The 18389-nt window shown below is 39.4% G+C and overlaps 1 protein-coding gene across 2 annotated transcripts in view; it reads left to right on the forward strand.

Annotated features, from left to right (window-relative positions):
* CDC16 (cell division cycle 16) overlaps positions 1-14335 on the forward strand; it is a 29362-nt gene extending 15027 nt beyond the window's left edge. Inside the window, exons 9-18 of one of the 2 annotated variants that reach the window (XM_061626727.1) lie at positions 3950-4029; positions 7158-7207; positions 7940-8013; positions 8262-8387; positions 8768-8920; positions 9986-10049; positions 11320-11381; positions 12199-12334; positions 12462-12552; positions 13547-14335. In XM_061626727.1, the coding sequence (XP_061482711.1) occupies positions 3950-4029; positions 7158-7207; positions 7940-8013; positions 8262-8387; positions 8768-8920; positions 9986-10049; positions 11320-11381; positions 12199-12334; positions 12462-12552; positions 13547-13812 (1102 nt within the window). In that variant the 3' untranslated portion in view covers positions 13813-14335. The remainder of the gene's footprint in view (positions 1-3949; positions 4030-7157; positions 7208-7939; positions 8014-8261; positions 8388-8767; positions 8921-9985; positions 10050-11319; positions 11382-12198; positions 12335-12461; positions 12553-13546) is intronic. The other variant, XM_061626729.1, reaches the window with a different exon arrangement.
* The last annotated feature ends 4054 nt before the right edge of the window (positions 14336-18389 follow it).

The raw sequence follows: 18389 nt of genomic DNA on the forward strand, positions 1-18389 counted from the left end.
AGAAATTTTAGAATGTGAGGTGAAAGCTGCTCTTAAAATTCTTGGAAGAAACAAATCACCAGGAACAGACGGCATACCAATAGAGTTGCTACAATCTACTGAGACTGAATCTGTCCAAATTTTGACAAAAATTTGTCAACAGATACAGAAAACTAAACAATGGCCCACAGACTGGAAGCGTTCCATATACATCTAATTCCAAAGAAAGGGGATTCCAGAGAATGCAGCAATTATGAAACTATTGCCATAATATCCCATGCAAGTAAAGTAATGCTCAAGATTGTACAACAAAGGCTTTTGCCATATATGGAGCGAGAAATGCCAGATGTCCAAGATGGATTTAGAAAGGGAAGAGGCAGCAGAGATCATATCGCAAACATACGTTGGATAATGGAATGGAGCAAGGAATTTCAGAAGAAAATCACCCTGTGCTTTATAGACTACAGCAAAGCCTTTGACTGTGCAGATAATGAAAAACTGTGGAATGCTTTAAAAGAAATGGGGGTGCCACAGCATTTGATTGTCCCGATGCACAACCTATACTCTGCACAAGAGGCTACTGTAAGGACAGAATATGGAGAAACCGATTGGTTCCCCATCGGAAAGGGTGTGAGACAGGGTTGTAGTTTATCACCCTATTTGTTTAATCTATACGCAGAAGATATCATACAGAAATCAGAATTGGACCAAGATGAAGGAAGTGTAAAAATTGAAGGGAGAAACATCAATAATTTAAGATGTGCAGACGATACCATACTCTTAGCAGAAACCAGTAATGATTTGAAACGAATGCTGATGAAAGTTAACGAGGAAAGCATAAGAGCAGGACTACAGCTGAACGTCAAAAAGACTAAATGATGACAACAGAAGATTTATGTAACTTTAAAGTTGACAATGAGGACATTGAACTTGTCAAGGATTATCAATACCTCGGCACAGTCATTAACCAAAATGGAGACAATAGTCAAGAAATCAGAAGGCTAGGACTGGGTAGGGCAGCTGTGAGAGAACTAGAAAAGGTCCTCAAATGCAATGATGTATCGCTGAACACCAAAGTCAGGATCATTCAGACCATGGTATTCCCGATCTCTGTGTATGGATGTGAAAGTTGGACAGTGAAAAAGGCAGACAAAAATCAGCTCATTTGAAATGTGGTGCTGGAGGAGAGCTTTGCGCATACCATGGACTGCAAAAAAGACAAATAATTGGGTGTTAGAACAAATTAAACCAGAACTGTCACTAGAAGCTAAAATGATGAAACTGAGGTTATCATACTTTGGACACATCATGAGAAGACATGATTCACTAGAAAAGACAATCATGCTGGGAAAAACAGAAGGGAGTAGAAAAAGAGGATGATGGATTGATTCCATAAAGGAAGCCAGAGACCTGAACTTACAAGATCTGAACAGGGTGGTTCATGACAGATGCTCTTGGAGATCACTGATTCATAGGGTCGCCATAAGTCGTAATCGACTTGAAGGCACATAACAACAACAACATTTATTACATTTATTTACCGCCTCATAGCCGAAGCTCTCTGGGTGGTTTACAGCAATTAAAAACATTAAAAACAAATATACACATTTTAAAACACAAAAAAACAATTTAAAAACAAATATACACATTTTAAAAACAACTTAAAAACACATGCTAAAATGCGTGGGAGAAGTGGAAAGATTTAAATTATCCTGCATATTTAATTAGTTTAAGAGGGTGAAAAACCACTTTAAATAGCATGAAGGTATCTATTTAGTTTGAAACACAGGATATGATACTCTGTGCCAAGTTCCTATTGGAACATAGGAAGCTGCCTTATACTGAGTCAGACCATTTGTCTGTGTAGCTCAGTATTATCTATACTGCCTAGCAGCAACTCTCCAGAGTTTCTGACAGGGGTCACTTCCAGCCCAAGCTGGAGATGGAAGGAATTGAACCTAGGACTCTGTACATGCAAAAGAGATGATCTACCACTGAGCTGTGGGATCGGAATATATTTGTAAGGAGAGTGCTGGAAAGCAAGACAGTACTGTAGTAATTTTAAAACATTTGGGAAAGTATGACTCTTTTTTCTTTTTTAAAAAAAGTATCTTTCTGCTGCCTCTCACATGTTGGGCAATAAGAAACTCTAAAGGGAGGGCCATTTATTGTAGAATAGGTAGTATGGGGCATAGAATATATTGATCTATGCAATATTTTATTCATTTCTTTTTGCATTGCCGTCTTTTTGTGCCTCAGTGAACTTGAAAACATCATGCTATTTATTTATGTACTTATGTATTTATGTATTTAAAATGTTTCTATACTGCATTTGAAGGCAAAAAGGCACCATAAGGTGGTTTATAAGTAACAGCCATCATCATCATCATCATCATCATAATAAAAGTAAAACTGCAGTACAAAACATTCCATTTTGATACAAACCTAAACTATCAGTCACTGTTAAAACTACATTAATAAAATATGGACTAACACCATTATTGAATTAAAAGCAGACTAAAGCATCAGGTCTTTAAAGCCCATCTAAAAACAGCCAGATAGGGAGCCAAGTGTGTCTCGCATGGAAGGACATTCCATAAGGATGGGGCCATCACAGCCATGCAGCACACTGGATGACCTTGTGCCAATCACTGTGTCTCAGTCTAACCTACATCACAAGAGTATTGTAAGGATAAAATAGGGAAGGGAAGAGCCATGTACACCAGCTTTTGCTCCTTGGAAGAAAGGTGAGATATAAATGTAATAAAGTACAGTAGTCTAGTCTGGATGTAACCAGAATGAATGACTGTAGCAAGGCCCATGTTGTCTTGACAGTGGCTTTGCATATCATTGGGCAGTTTATATTTTGAAAGGAGAACTTGGCTTATATCCTAAGATAAATTACCTTAAAGAACTTCACAGAAGTTTCCTATCCCCTCCTACTCCAGCAGCCATCTCTGCCCCCCCCGCTTCCTGGACAACATAGGATAGAGCCCAGGGGATTGCTGGGAGAGGGACGAACAGCCCAATATTGGGGGGGATATTGGGGGGGAAGTCCCATCTCACACTATTCAGGAGGCCCTTCAACTCTCTCGGGAGCTTTTGGGGGTGGGCACAGGTGGCTGTAGGGGGAAAGGCTTGAAAAACATTATTTCTGTGGAATTTGCTAAAATAACTTACTTTACAATCCAAGCCAGAAGATTCTGAAGCATATCAGAGAAGGCGATTTATTCCCATAGAAATTATAATGAGCTCTTTTATATTGCTATATTTTAAAAGAAATGGCTATATCTTGTTAAGGCACCTTTCCTAAATATGCAACTTATTTATATAATGAACTTCAGCGCAGCAATGGAACAATTCACATCTCCCTCTTTAAAAGGTAGTATATATGGTCTCCTTTTCATCAGTAGCTAATGCAGGTGACAGCAGTTGGAAAGCATTTTCGCCTCTCATGTACTCCTCGACTTGCCTCATTCTAGTAAGGTGAGATCCCTAGCCACTGCCACTTATCCTCTCCACACTTTCTGCATTCCCTGTTCATTCTGAAAAGCTATCTCTAAAGCTAAGAGTTCCACATAGGTTTTTTTCACACAGAAACAGACACAGCCTGGCTGTGGAGGGGGGAGTTGTAGGGTCAAAGTAGCTGATGAGAGAAGAGTTAAGCACTTGCATTCTTACCTCTTGATTTTTCTATGCAAACCCTACCCCCAAGCCTCAGAGAGGTGGGGGCCTGGCTTGCTGGGGACTCAATGGCTACCAAATGTAAAAAAAAAATTATGAATTGGAATAAATAAATAATAAATAAATAAAATAAAACTAATACCTGGAGCTAAATGCTATGAGAAAAGCTAGTCTTTTAGTCCCACTGAGTGCTTTGGATTATACAAAAGTATCTGCAAGAGCAATGACCTATTTATGACTTTATTAGTTTACTTTTATTGAGGGTTTTATTTGGGCTTATTTTTAGAGTAATGGACAAGGATCCATTCCATGCCAGTTGTTTACCTGTGCATATCGGGACACTTGTGGAGCTGAATAAAGCAAATGGTGAGAAGGTATTTTAATACATATTGAATATTCATTATTTTTAAATGGATTCAAAGTCTATTTTTCTTTTTTCTCTAAACCCTGTATATTTTGCAATAACTCCCAAATAGGCTTTTCTACTCCAATTTGTAGAGGAAAGGTTAGCATGGTGCAGTGATTACTAGGATCAAGGAGACCTGTGTTCAAATCTCCTTTCAGCCCTGAAACTCACTGGGTGACCAGTCTTTATCTCTCAGCCTAACCTATTTCACAGGGTTGTTGTGAAAATAAAATAGGAGAAAGGAGAACCATGTGTTCCACTCTTGGAGGAAGGTTGGGATATGTAGGGCAGAGTGCAACACTGCACAAGCAGAGTTCTACTTATTCATCAGGACTTCACCTTCCTCTCCTCTCCCCTGCATGCTGTTTGAGGGTGCTGCAACCCTTTGGAGCTGATTACGAGAGTGTACCAGGGGGGGGTGCAGCGGGAAGGAGAGGAAGGTGAAGTCCTGCTACATGAGTAGAAATCCATTCTGTTCATACATGGGTAACATTGAATGCAACCCTTGATAAATAAAATGTGAAATTTGTAGGCTGATATTAATATGTTAAGATATGTTTGATGGATTTGATCTCAACTACTAATATCAACCTAGGGATTTTTAGCAGGATTTCACTCTTTTATTGAACTGTTCTCTGGTGTGAATAAGTCACTGCTACACATTTCTGCTGGCTCTGCATTAAAAATGAATACATTTTCCCATTTTAAAGCAGAGAATTCATCCTGTTAAGACTGCATATTTGCATTGTACATCTTTATAATTTGTAGCTATTAAGATACTATTAAGCGGTTAATATTCCTCATTGTACAATATTTAAATTTAATTCTTGCTTTTAATTTTTAAAGGGGAGATATGTACATTTGTAGCGGAGAGTCAGAAAATAATTTGTAGTGATGAGTCATCCGCACTAGAAAAGAGTTAAATGTACCAGTGAAATCTGGCTAAGGAATTGCCCACACCAAGATATGATGACCACTGATACATCTTCTAGCAACCAAGTTGGCTTCTTACTATAAAGAAAACTAGGAACCAGACCACTAAATGCTAATAGTAACTACTGTTTAAATTGATATATATATGCTAAATCTTAATATATTAAGTCAAAATTGTGTGGAAAATACCTTTTGGTGAGGTTATAAATGTTTGCATGACATGATAAGTAGGCTATGGCTTATCCAGACCACAGGGAGGAGCTTATATCTGCTTTGTTCTCCTACCCCTGTTCAGCCCTTTTAATATGGCATGGAACAGCAGCTAAAACAAGGTGATGTCCGAACCTGGGATTGTGGTTAATATCTCACCTCCTTAACCACAATTTGTGGCCAGGTTTTTGTCTTATGGTTACAGATCATGGTTTATGATGAGAGCCCTTCACCGCAATCTTAGGTTCGGACTGCACACTAAGCCAAGCCTTGGCATAGCTGCCACACCACCCTGTGCTAAAGTAACTGGGGAGGAGCAAACCAGGTGCAAGCTCCTCTCCAGGAGCCAACACATTCGCATAATTCAACCATGGTAACCTTTTGGACCGCCTTGCTGGGATGGGACTTGGGGGCACCATGTTACGATGGCTCCATTCCTTTCTGGAGGGACGAACTCAGAAGGTGGTGTTGGGGGACTCCTGTTCGACTCCTTGGCCATTGACCTATGGGGTCCCTTAGGGTTCAGTTTTGTCCCCCATGTTATTTAACATCTATATGAAACCGCTGGGAGAGGTTGTCCGGGGGTTTGGGGTTCGGTGCCATCAGTATGCGGATGACACCCAACTCTATTTCTCCTTTCCACCTAAATCCAAGGAAGCTGTCCTGGTCCTGAACCAGTGCCTGGCATCAGTGATGGACTGGATGAGGGCGAACAAATTGAAACTAAATCCAGACAAGACAGAGGTGCTCCTGGTCAGTCGAAGGGCAGATCAGGGAATAGGGATTCAGCCTGTGCTGGATGGGGTTACACTCCCCCTGAAGACACAGGTTCGCAGTTTGGGTGTGCTCCTGGACTCAGCTCTGAACTCGGAAGCCCAGGTCTCGGCCGTGGCCAGGAGTGCCTTTGTCCAGTTAAGACTAGTGCACCAGCTGTGCCCGTTCCTGGAAATGCCTGATTTGACTATGGTGATGCATGCCTTAGTTACATCCCATTTAGACTACTGTAATGTGCTCTACGTGGGGCTGCCTTTGAAGACTGTTCGGAAACTTAAACTGGTACAAAGAGCTGCAGCCAGAGTATTAACGGACTGGTTACAGGGACCATACAACTCGCTTGTTACAACAGCTCCACTGGCTGCCAGTTTGTTTCCAGTCACAATTCAAAGTGCTGGTTTTGACCTATAAAGCCCTATACGGCCCAGGTCCAGGCTATTTGTCAGACCGTATCTCCCTATATGAGTCTGCCCGGGCCCTGAGATCTTCAGGAGAGGCCCTTCTCTCAGTCCCAACACCCTCGCAAGTGCGATTGGTGGGGACACGAGATAGGGCCTTCTTGGTGGCTGCTCCTAGGTTCTGGAACTCCCTTCCTAGGGAGGCACGAATGGCCCCCTCCTTGCCATCCTTCCGTTGGCAAGTAAAGACTTTTTTATTCCGACAGGCTTTTGGGATAGAAGGTGTTTAGTATTGGGCTTTACAAGGCTTGTTTTATTGTTTTATATTATTATTTGTATTATTTTACATTGTTTCTAGATTTTTAAGTGCCTTTCACGGTTTTAAGGTTGTGCATAATTTAATTGTATTTTAATTGTATGTTTTTAACTACATGTAGTTCTATTTGTAAGCCGCCCTGAGTTCCAGTTTGGAAAAAAGGCGGGCTAAAAATAAAGTTTCAATTCAATTCAATAATTCTAGTAAGCCATATTTTGACTTGTGAACAAGGTCTCTGAGTGCCTTTGAAAAGAGACTTAAAAACTGGAAAGTGTCTTAGATATAATAGTTTAAGTAAAAGCAGTTGACCACTTTATTCTGTTTATCATTTTCAGTCAAATCAAAATGTGAACAAAAGGTGTAATTATTTCTTTTATTTTAGCATTCAACATGAGATGCTACTATGTTTAACAAAGATACTGTTTAAATGTATTTATTCTCCCTCTCTCCTTCCTAGAACTTTTTTATCTTTCCCATAAACTGGTGGATTTGTACCCAAATAATCCTGTAAGTTGTAGTTATGTTCTTTTTTCCATAAATATGGTATAAATATGATCAACAAAAGTTTCGGCAGTATCCAGCAAACATGTCCCATTACTGCAAGAATTTGTTTCCGTAATGGAATGACCCCCCCATTCCCACACACACCCTAAATCTATTTTAGGGGTTCCCCAACCCTCCAGATCAGATTTGGGCAGGGTGCGGGGGGAGGACAGGAGGGAAGTTCCGTTGTGCAAATGTAAATCCTTGCACTGATGGGACACATTCATTGGATAAAGTCATTGGATAAAGTTAAGACATGTAGTAGAATATAAAGCTAAAGGTTAGCCTTACTGGTAAGTACTATATTTTTGTACAGGCTATGTGAATGTTCTTGAGCTAAAATAGTACAGAATGCTCAACCATAAAAATAGTAAAAATAAATATTTAAAATTTCACAAATAGAGTAGGTATGGTAGAGAACGGGTTGTTACTCATCATATACGATATCCACAAGTTGTTTAACCACAATCCACACAGCACAGATAATCATAGATCATATGTTTGGTGCTCAACAAAGCCACCTTTTCTCAGCAACAAAATATTGTGGACTAAGTGCTAGAAGAATAAGAAAACAGTCCCACAAAGCATGTTGTTTGGCAAAGGGATATAGATCCTTTGCAGAAATATTGGTAACTACGGTGCATCTATTGCACTTGGGAAAACATCTATTAATAAATTAAAACACAATATCTCCAGGTCTCCTGGTTTGCTGTAGGATGTTATTATCTCATGGTTGGCCATAAAAATGAACATGCCAGAAGATATCTTAGGTAAGTTTTCCTTTCTCTTATTTAGTCTTAAGGGTCACTGTCTAGTACTTTTAATATTTTAAGAAACCTTGTACTGTAACCCTATATGAAATAAGTAAGGTTCAGACTACTAGGATAGTTTTGAAGACTGGAATTAGCACAGTTTAGTAATTACTGTTCTTAGAGTAGTAGTACTTTAAATTTACTGCATAAGCATTACATTCAGTATTATAGACTCTTATTTAATGTACCTTGTTTTTATATTTCAGCAAAGCCACTACACTTGAGAGAACATATGGACCAGCATGGATAGCATATGGACACTCATTTGCTGTTGAAAGTGAGCATGACCAAGCAATGGCTGCGTACTTCACAGCAGCCCAGCTGATGAAAGGGTATGTCAAATCAGATTGCTAGGTAACATGAATGGAGTTCAATAAAACTGCCTTAGTAAAGGAATATGTAATTAATAGAAAAAATCTGTCCTCAGACATGTATTCATTGTGTGCAGCAGAATTAATATTGCTCTCAGATGGTAAGCTATACATTGGTTACTAGCACAATATTATGGATCATGCTTGTGGAATACTGGTTCATCCTGTTTTTATCGAAACAAAGAATCTTTATAATTGTGCTTTTTTTCCTCATTGAAACATATTTGTAATGTTTTTAAAACTATGGATCAAAGTTTTATTTAAATAAAATGCAATGCTACTGCCTGTTCCTTAAATGTCCTCATAACTTTATATATTATCGTTGTTCTTTATTTTTGCAGCTGCCATTTGCCAATGCTATATATTGGGCTAGAGTATGGCTTAACCAACAATTCAAAATTAGCTGAACGGTTTTTCAGCCAAGCTTTAAGTATTGCACCTGAAGACCCTTTTGTTATGCATGAAGTTGGAGTAGTAGCATTTCAAAATGGAGAGTAAGTTAGGTTTTTTTTTACACTGTGAATTGTCTTTGTACAGTATAATATATGCATAATTTCCTTTCCTGAGTAAGGGTGCAATCCAACTTGAATTTGCTCTGGGCTGGGAAGAATTGGATGTGGCAGACCCCCCAGCTGAGCCGGCAGGCTCCTGGCACTGCTGGGCTGCACTGGCAGCAGCCCCTCATCACAGCTGCGGCTCAGCGCTACCAGGACCCTGCCAGCTCAGCCAGGGGTCTGCTGGGAAAGCCCAGCCCAGTGGATGGAGAGCCGGCAAAAGGCCCCCAAACGGGGCGTTCCAGAGGTGTGGTGGAGGAGGACCATCCTCCTTGTGCTCAGAGCACTCCCGCTGGTCCTGATCAAGAGTAAGATTATTTCTATGTCAGTTGGAGTATTTACGGTAGCTGGCTTCTGCTGTTCTGGTGTGTGGCTTCCGACTGAACCAGCATTTAGCCAGCCTAGTGGCTCAAACAGGGAATGGATGCTGCGGAGCTTTCTGCTGGCTCTTCCACTGTTGCCCCACATCCCTCTGGCTTCCCATGGTTTGGTTTGCTCTGTAGCTCCTCCAAAACTTGAACACCATTCTCCATGCACTGACTTAAAATGTTGCAATGGCAGTAATTGTTCTCAATTTCTATCAGCCCCTTGCTCACCTGATGACCTTAGATAGTACTAGCATTAATGTCTCGCTTTAACTCTTTAATATATAAACTATACCATACTGGCAATGCCCTGCAGTTGCACCACTCTTCACAGTGACTGAAATACATTATTTTTTCCTTCAATGATCAGATGTGGTTTTAAAAAACTTAAGTACTTATCACTACTCTTATATCTCATGGGAACTCTTTTTACATGTTTAACAAATCATTTTGGAAAATCACATAAATCTGTGTGCCTTTTAAGAAAGAAATACTATAGGTACCATATTAATGCTGAATAGTGATGACATTTTGTTTACACAACATCCTGTATGTAATAAAACATATAAATTGTCAATTTGAAGGGGCCTATCCGTCAGACATAGATCTCTGCTTTATCTTAGTGACTTCTTTATTCCAGCTGGAAAACTGCAGAAAAGTGGTTTCTTGATGCATTAGACAAGATCAAAGCCATTGGAAATGAGGTATTTTAACTATACATTAAAAAAATTAATAATATGGTTAGCCATAATTCAGCCTCTGCCATTAGTATTTTGAAAGCAGGACCCAGAAGGACCACATGTGAAGAATCCCACCAAGCACACTCCCTAAAAACTATCCAGATCCCAGAAGCAATACATATGCAGATCACCACCATCCCACTTATGCCGCAATCAACCAGACACATGTCTATTTTGTGATTAAAAGTATATTTTTACTGCTTTTCTGCCCTAGAGCTCCTAAAATGGTGCACAGTATATTAGAAGTACAATAAAAATAATGTAACAACAGTATAAAACAGAGCTGTAAAGTTGGGAGATAAACATAACCTATTTTCATAAAAAGCAAAACAGAAGGGTAGTGTTACCTAAGCAATGCCATCATAAGCCAAGGCTCTGCTCTTCTGAAGTATCTAGCAAACCAGGCTCTGCCATCCAGATTGTTCTTGTTGAAGGCTGGAAGTGAGATCAGCATAATTTGGTATGTGGGCAACCTGATGCTTTGTGGGGAGAAATGGAGGTCCTTTGATTTTCCTCATCCAAGTGGGCAATGAGAAGACTGCCCTGTAAAGTGAGTGGCAGATGAAGGAGATTTTTGTACAAAACCTGTGCAGAGCACGTCAGTAACCAGCATGAACTGAGGAAGTTGTCGTTTCCCCCCCTATACTGTTGCTACCCTGCATGCAGGTATTGATTGATACCAGGCTCTGGCATAGCTTCATATCTATATTTCCCAATTTCTAGAGGGAATCCCAGAGAGCAGATTCAAGGCTATTCTGGCTTTTTCATGACATGCCACATTACTTTTATTAGCCCATTCTTTAGCTTTTAGTTGTATTATAATGACCTTTTTTGCCAAGTCTTAAATCTTAATCCAAATAATCATATGACCCAAAGAAGATTTGGATTTGTTTTTTCTCAAAATAGAAATACAGCTGCAATGATGTATGGCAAGCCTCTTTATGAAACTGAGGGGAGCTTTATAAGTAGTTTCCAGTATGGAATGAAGATTGTGTGTCTGCCATTCAAAGGAAAAAAGTTTTTCAAAAATCCTCTGGCCCACCAAAACTTTCTGTATCCTAGTTATTTATTGTGAAAAGTTGTATACTGCATGAACATTTTCTAATAGCATATCATCCTTTGTTGCATGGGAGTTTTTTTAAATGGCCAATGGAATAGCTGGTTTACTTTAATCAGGATTTTGCATGAGAGGCATTAAAATTTTGCCTTTAAATATAAACCTGCTATCTTACAGGTGACAGTTGATAAGTGGGAACCTTTGTTGAATAATCTGGGACATGTGTGCAGAAAGCTTAAGTAAGTGGAAAAGCAAAGCATTTTTACAGTACTTATTATTTTAAATACTCATCAGTTGTATGGGGTTCAATTTTTACTAAGCCTTGTGTATACACTTAATGGTATATATTGTTTGGCATGTTTATGAGCTTATCCTGTATTTGTGGAGTGTGATGTGGCATGTGGCATCCTAAAAATCTCAGCTGCTACATTTTTTACAGCAAGTTTCTAGTCCTCATGGTAGAACAGTGAAAGCTGAGTCCCAAGGTACCAGATAGAGTTCAGTGGCCAGGATGTGAAACTTCAGTGTCCTTCAAAACTCATGGATACAGTTTTCCAACATCTACTCCACACTTTTCTCCCCATCTCAGAGCTTCCCTTCCCTTCTGTTTTCTTCACCCTGTAGGCTGGTCTGTATGAGTGCTAAATCATGGTTTAGCACGACATAGGACGAGCCTTGATTAAGAAGCATCAGGCTCATGAAATCTGTCCTTCCTTTTTCACCCATGTGACTGGGAGGAGGACTTCTGCTAGGTTTATTTTCAGTTTCAAAGAATCTCAGCTTAGCATCACAGTGTTCTAGTTTAAAACAATGATTAATTAAAAAGCCAGCTTCATAACCCATGGTTTAAAGTTAGCTTGTTGAGCAACTAACAATTGCCTGTTTAAAACTTTCCTGGTTTGCATGCAATGCTAAGTCAAGATTCTTTGAAAGGGAAAGTAATCTCAACAGAAATCCAGCCAAGTGTAGTGTGTGTGTTTTTATGGCCAAATGTTTACCATTTCGTATTTCCTAATAATGTGAAAGAAACAATATTATTCTTGTTTATGTTAATAGGAAGTATGAAGAAGCTCTTGAATACCATCGTCAAGCTCTTGTATTGATTCCTCAAAATGCTTCTACTTATTCTGCCATTGGATACATACACAGTCTGATGGGAAACTTTGAAAGTGCAATTGATTATTTTCATACAGTACGTATACTATATTTGTATGTTTGTTTACAGTATGTATACTATGTTTGTTTGGGGGAATTGGTATAAGGTTTTCAATACCCTCTTTTATCTTTCTTGATTTTTGTAATTTTTCCTTTTTAATCAGGCCCTTGGTCTTAGAAGGGATGATACATTTTCAGTTACCATGCTTGGACATTGCATAGAAATGTACATTGGTGATTCTGAAGCCTACATTGGTAAGTTGTCACTTTATTACTGTTGTAGCTACCCAAATGATCCCACACCACTGTGGCTCTCAGTATAGATGTGCAGTTATATTCATGAAGAGCATTAGCACATTTATTCATGAAGAGCACTGGTATATTTATCACTGGTAAGCCATTTGTTCAATCCCCCAAGAGGGTCAATGGCTTATGAAATTATGTTTGTAAGAAATTAACAGCTTGGTTTCCGAACAGTGGGAAGTCGCTTTATTCCAAGTCAAACCATTGGTCCATTTAGCTTAGCGTTGTCTACACTAGCAGCAGCTCTCCATGGTTTCAGACAAGAATCTTTCTCGATCCTACCTGGAGAATCTATAGATTGAACCTTGGATCTTTGTCTTGCAAAGCATGTGTTCTGTCACTGAACTACTGCTTCTCCCTAATCAATATTTATTCATTTAACAAAATTTATATACCACTTGATTGTAAGAAACCTCTAAGCAGTTTATAACAGAGTATGTATTGTATGCAGATATTTCACCATAGTGAGTGATTGTCAAAGTTTAACAATAGTGCTAAGGTTGGAAAAACAGTTTCATAATACCAACTAAAGATTAATTTTCTTGGCAGGAGAATTACAAACTCTATTGTGCACATTCTGAATTGGCTAAATACCTATAGGTTACAACCAGTGTGGTGTAGTATTTAGGACCAGAGTTCAAATCCCCATTCTGCCTTCAAGGTCACCTTAGGTCACCACCACCTCTCAGCCTAGCCTAATTCACAGGGCTGTTGTGAGCATAAAATTGGAAGGTAGGGGAGAACCATGTACATCACCTTGAGCTCCTTTGAGGAAAGAAGGTAATAAATATAATAATAAAAATAAAATAATGAACTATAGATAGTGAACACTGTCTTAAGAGTTGATAGGACTGGAGAGAAAATAATAAGCTAACAATGGAAGTCATCTCATGATAGAAATTAATTCATAATGCTGAGAATATTGACTTAGATAATCTCTTTTTAGGAACTGCAATTAAGGATAAATTAAGATGCTATGACTTTGATGTGCATACTATGAAGACATTAAAGAACATTATTTCACCAGCATGGGACGTATTGGAATTTGATATAGAAAGGCAAACCCTAGAAGAAAGTAGTATCATTGCACTGGAAGCACCACATCAGAGGAAAAATACAGAAGCACCTCCCCCATTAGATGAAACCTTTGACATTGAAATGAATGAAAGTGATATGATGTTAGAAACATCAATGTCGGATCACAGTACCTGACTTTAAAATGCTAGTGCAGATTCTTCCTTATGTAAAGTGAATTTTGTCACCTCATGCCTGCTATTTTATATGTTGCAATACTTGTACTGTTGATGTCAAAGAACTGCCCATGACTGTGACAATATATTTGTTTATACCAATTTTATTCTGCAAAATAATATATGTATTTTTAAACTCTTCACTGCATCCTGTGATTTCTGTTATTAAAAGACTGTGAATGTTTGAAAAAATTACTTAGTTTACTATCTGTTTGTTTCTGTGCCCAAGAGCTCATGAATTCCTTCTTTGGCTTTCTAACGTTCTATATTTCCATGTTAAATATGTGTCATAACAACCTCCTGCAAAATTCAGGGTTTGATACTGTATTTTATTCTTGAAATAAGAATTAAAGTTTTCATTACTTTGTTCGACCCCTACATGCAATTGTGAAAAATAATTTTTATCACTTAAATTCATTTTTTCCATTGAATTGTTGCTGTCTTTTTGAGTGTAGTAGTAAATACTTTGCCTGGCCTATATTTGTCACTTATTTTAGATTCCTTGCTGTTTCTTCACACTATTTTCCTAACAGATATGTTGGGTTCAAATGCAGGTTATTGGTTAAATGAGAATTCAGGTATTGCTATGCTACAAACGTTTACAGCCCATATGGGGAACCTCCAGCCTCCAGGCCTAATTGAGCCTGGTACAGGTCCAAATTTGACCCATGAGGCTGTTTTCCCCAAAAACCACATCCACCTTACCCACACCTGATGACATATGTGACATGAGGTGTGGGACACATAGAGACACAGCTGCCGATGTTCACTTGGGAGCCTTAAAGCACGCTCCTCATTGTTCATTAGCAAGGGAGGCTTGATGTTGCTGTCATTCAGCTGATTGGTTGTAAGAACAAGCCCGCTGGAATTAGCTGTGCTATGAACTTCCCATGAGGAATTCTGTAATGCAGCCAACCCCTGACAAAAGCAGGGCTTGAAATCTGCACTGAAAAGCAGTACTAACTCCAAGCTTAGCTTGGCTGGGCTTGGGTTTTCCTCTGTAATGCCACTTACTGCCATAGTGACATCAGGTTGAAGTTGAAAGTGGGAGGGGGGCTCCACCTACATGTCAAAGTGGCCCAATAGGCTGGGGAAACACAGCATCCCACCTGCCCTCCAGCCAGCCAGGGTGTTTGAGGGCAGGAATCCCAGGGTGATTGATGGGACCAGGACTGTTTTGAAATATTCATGTAAACATTGGATTGCCAATAAATCTGACTTGAAGCATCAATAAAGGGATATGAATGTCTGGATCAAACTGGTAGAAAAAGACACTCTTGTTAAGCTAAAAAACCTAATGCAATTGTAGGCAGCATCAACAGAAGTACAATACCCACATCAAGAGAAGTAATAGTCCCACTCTATTCTGCTTTTGTCTGACCAGCTAGAGCACGGTGTCCAATTCTGGGCATTGCATAAGCAGTTACTGACTAACATATCCAGAGTAGCATGACAAATATGGTGCAAGTCCTATAAGGAAACATAGAGTTGCAGAGCTCAGGCTCTGGCCAAGAGCCCACTCGCTTCCAGATTAGAGCACTGTTTGAGTGACTTTTCAAGACACTTAATGCAGAATGCAGCTTTCAACTTATTAACTGGAGTGGGCAAATGACAGTATATAAAGCCATTATTATACCAATGGCACAGGACTAGCAGTTGGTTTTAGGTCCAATTCAAAATGCTGAGCTGGAACTTGAAAGCTGTAAACAGTCTGGAACCAGATTAGATTTAATACTTATAGCTTGCTTTTCTTTTAAAATTGTATTCGAAGTGTCTTACAAGATACCAATTATCTTAAGAATTGCCTTCAGTCATTTCCTTCTGCCCAGCTCTTGATAACCCACTGAGGCCTTGCTCTGTTGGAAGTATAGCTGGTGAGCACAAGGGCAGAGCCTGTATGCTGACGCTGGGACAAGCAACTGTCCGTCCTCATCAGTGCTCGCCTGTTGGTAGCTGCTGGTCTATATGTGCAGCAGAATGAGGCAGTGAAAATCCTGAGGGGATAAAGTGTAACTTTCATGCTGTAACAATAATTTACAGGGTAAGAGCTTTTAACCCAGCTAATTCCCTCTTGCACTAGTTTTCTAATTGCAGGGAGTCTTTAAAATAGGGAAGCATTAAAAATTTTCCTTGCCTGTAGTTTGCAGACTGAAGTGGTACAGTCCATTTTATCACATCAGAACTTTTACTTCCTTATTCCCACCTCATTCCATTGTAAAACTGGACCAGGCCGAAGATTTCTGTTTTCCCGGAGGCATTTTCTGATGCAGCCTTTTAATGTGTGAGTTTTTGTTCAACTGACTTTGATTTGTTGCTTTCAATATCATATGTTCATTAATAGGCAAAAAGCCTTGCGGTTTAAGAACATACCTATACCCAACAGATATTTCTATCAAACTTTAAAAAGCAGGGAAATTGGGCAGCTATAGTGAATGCAGGAGACTGACCTCTCTGAGAGATTGTACTGCCCTACAAATTTGTAAAAATGCAAACACAATTTGGGTTGATCTTTCACAGTCCAATCCACTTGCTGTGTAGCTTGGAAGAATTTGGTAACGTGCTTCTGAGCATATGGTGAGTGGTGGCAACACCTGCCATCTCCAAAGATGGAGAATTACATTTTTGTATGTTTGTTGTTCTTTTACTTTGCTTCTTTTCTGTGTTACTACTGTTTCTACATAGATTCTAACCTAGAAAACTATATTTCTCTCATTATTCATCCTAGAAATCTGTGTCAAATTTATTTTTATTAATTTCAAAGCCTTTTTATTGGTCGATGTCATATGATGGTGAAGATAGCCTTTTTTGTTTCAAACTAGAGGTCATGCTCTATTTCTGTTTTGGGCGCATTAACAGTTGAATCTGAAACTTCAGTTTGATGTAAAATCAGACTGATTACAATATGTTGTTACTTAAGCAATGACTCTAGCTGTTGGAAAAAAACAAGCTTGGCCTGTCCAAGATGCATGTGTTCAGCCTGCTATGCTTAAACTACTCCACTTAAGGAAAGGTGGGCATGGTCAATTATAAACATAGATCACACCTAGAATTTTGCTAGAATATATTTCACCTCTCAGTGTTTTATCTAGTGCAAACTGAGATATTCCTCATGTCCATTGGAAACTATTCTGCAGAATAGTCAGTGCCATTATTCCACAACTCTTTTTGGAGGTTTTGTTAGTGTTGCAAAGTGTTGCTGTACACAGAAACAGAAGCAAAAGAAAATTATTTACTACTTCACTAAAATTGCAAAGTAAATCAAACATACTTAAAGTGACTATCTGAACTTCTGGGCCAGATTCAAAGTGTTGGTATTAACCTATAAAGCCTTATACGGCATGGGACCACGATATCTGTTGGAACGCCTCTCCCGATATGAACCTGCCCGCTCACTGCGTTCTGCTTCGAAGGCCCTCCTCCGGGTTCCGACTCATAGAGAGGCCCGGAGGGTGGTGACAAGATCTAGGGCCTTCTCAGTGGTGGCCCCCGAACTGTGGAACAGTCTCCCTGAGGAGGTACGCTTGGCGCCGACACTGCTATCCTTTTGGCGCCAAGTTAAAACCTTCCTCTTTCCCAATGCATTTTAACTTAAGCTATTGATTTTTCATTTGTTGTAATTGATTTTAGACTTTTATTGTTATATGTTTTTATTGTATTATATTGTGTATCTTAGTATTTTTGTTGTTCACCGCCCAGAGAGCTTTTGCTAGTCGGGCGGTATATAAGTTTAATAAATAATAATAATAATAATAATAATAATAATAATAATAATAATAATAATAATAACTATATCAACCATTTTAATAATGTTGCTTCCTCCCTGCTAACACAAGATTAGCATAGCACATGTCTTGTTTCTGTTATTTGGGCTGATTGCAGGTGTTGCCACCACTCCCCATATGCTCAGAAGCACGTTACCAAATTCTTCCAAGCTACATAGGAAGTGGACTGGACTGTGAAAGACTAATCCAAATTGTGTTTGCATTTTGACAGATTTGTAGGACAGTACAATCTCAGAGAGGAGGTCAGGTCTCCTGATCCCTTGGTGCATTCATTATAGCTGCCCAATTTCCCTGCTTTTAAACGTTTGATAGAAATATCTGTTGGGTATAGGTATGTTCTTAAACTGCAAGGTTTTTCGCCTATTAGTGAATTTCTCTGCTTTTTAATCTGGGAGGTAAGAAATGGGATCCCGTGCAAGTTTGCTGAGAATGGATTGATCATTTGCATGCTTATTGAGTTCAGTGGGGTTTACTCCTCTGCAGTCATGCTTAGGATAGGTGACTGACCACAGGGGATGCGGAGGGGGGGAGGGGAGCAAGCAGGAGGGGGAGGGGAGGTCTGATCATTTGCATGCTTACTGAATTCAGAGGGATTTACTCCCATGCAATCATGGCTAGGATAGGTAAAACTGACCATGGGAGAGGAGGAAGGGGAGGGGACAGTCGAGGGAAAGAGAAAGGGGGGAGAGGGAGCAGAAGGAGGGGGAGGGGGAAGGAGGGGATTGGAAGGGAAGGGAGAGGGATGAAGGAAGGGGGA

This window comes from Rhineura floridana, chromosome 5 (genome assembly GCF_030035675.1).
Source record: "Rhineura floridana isolate rRhiFlo1 chromosome 5, rRhiFlo1.hap2, whole genome shotgun sequence".
NCBI lineage: Eukaryota > Metazoa > Chordata > Lepidosauria > Squamata > Rhineuridae > Rhineura > Rhineura floridana.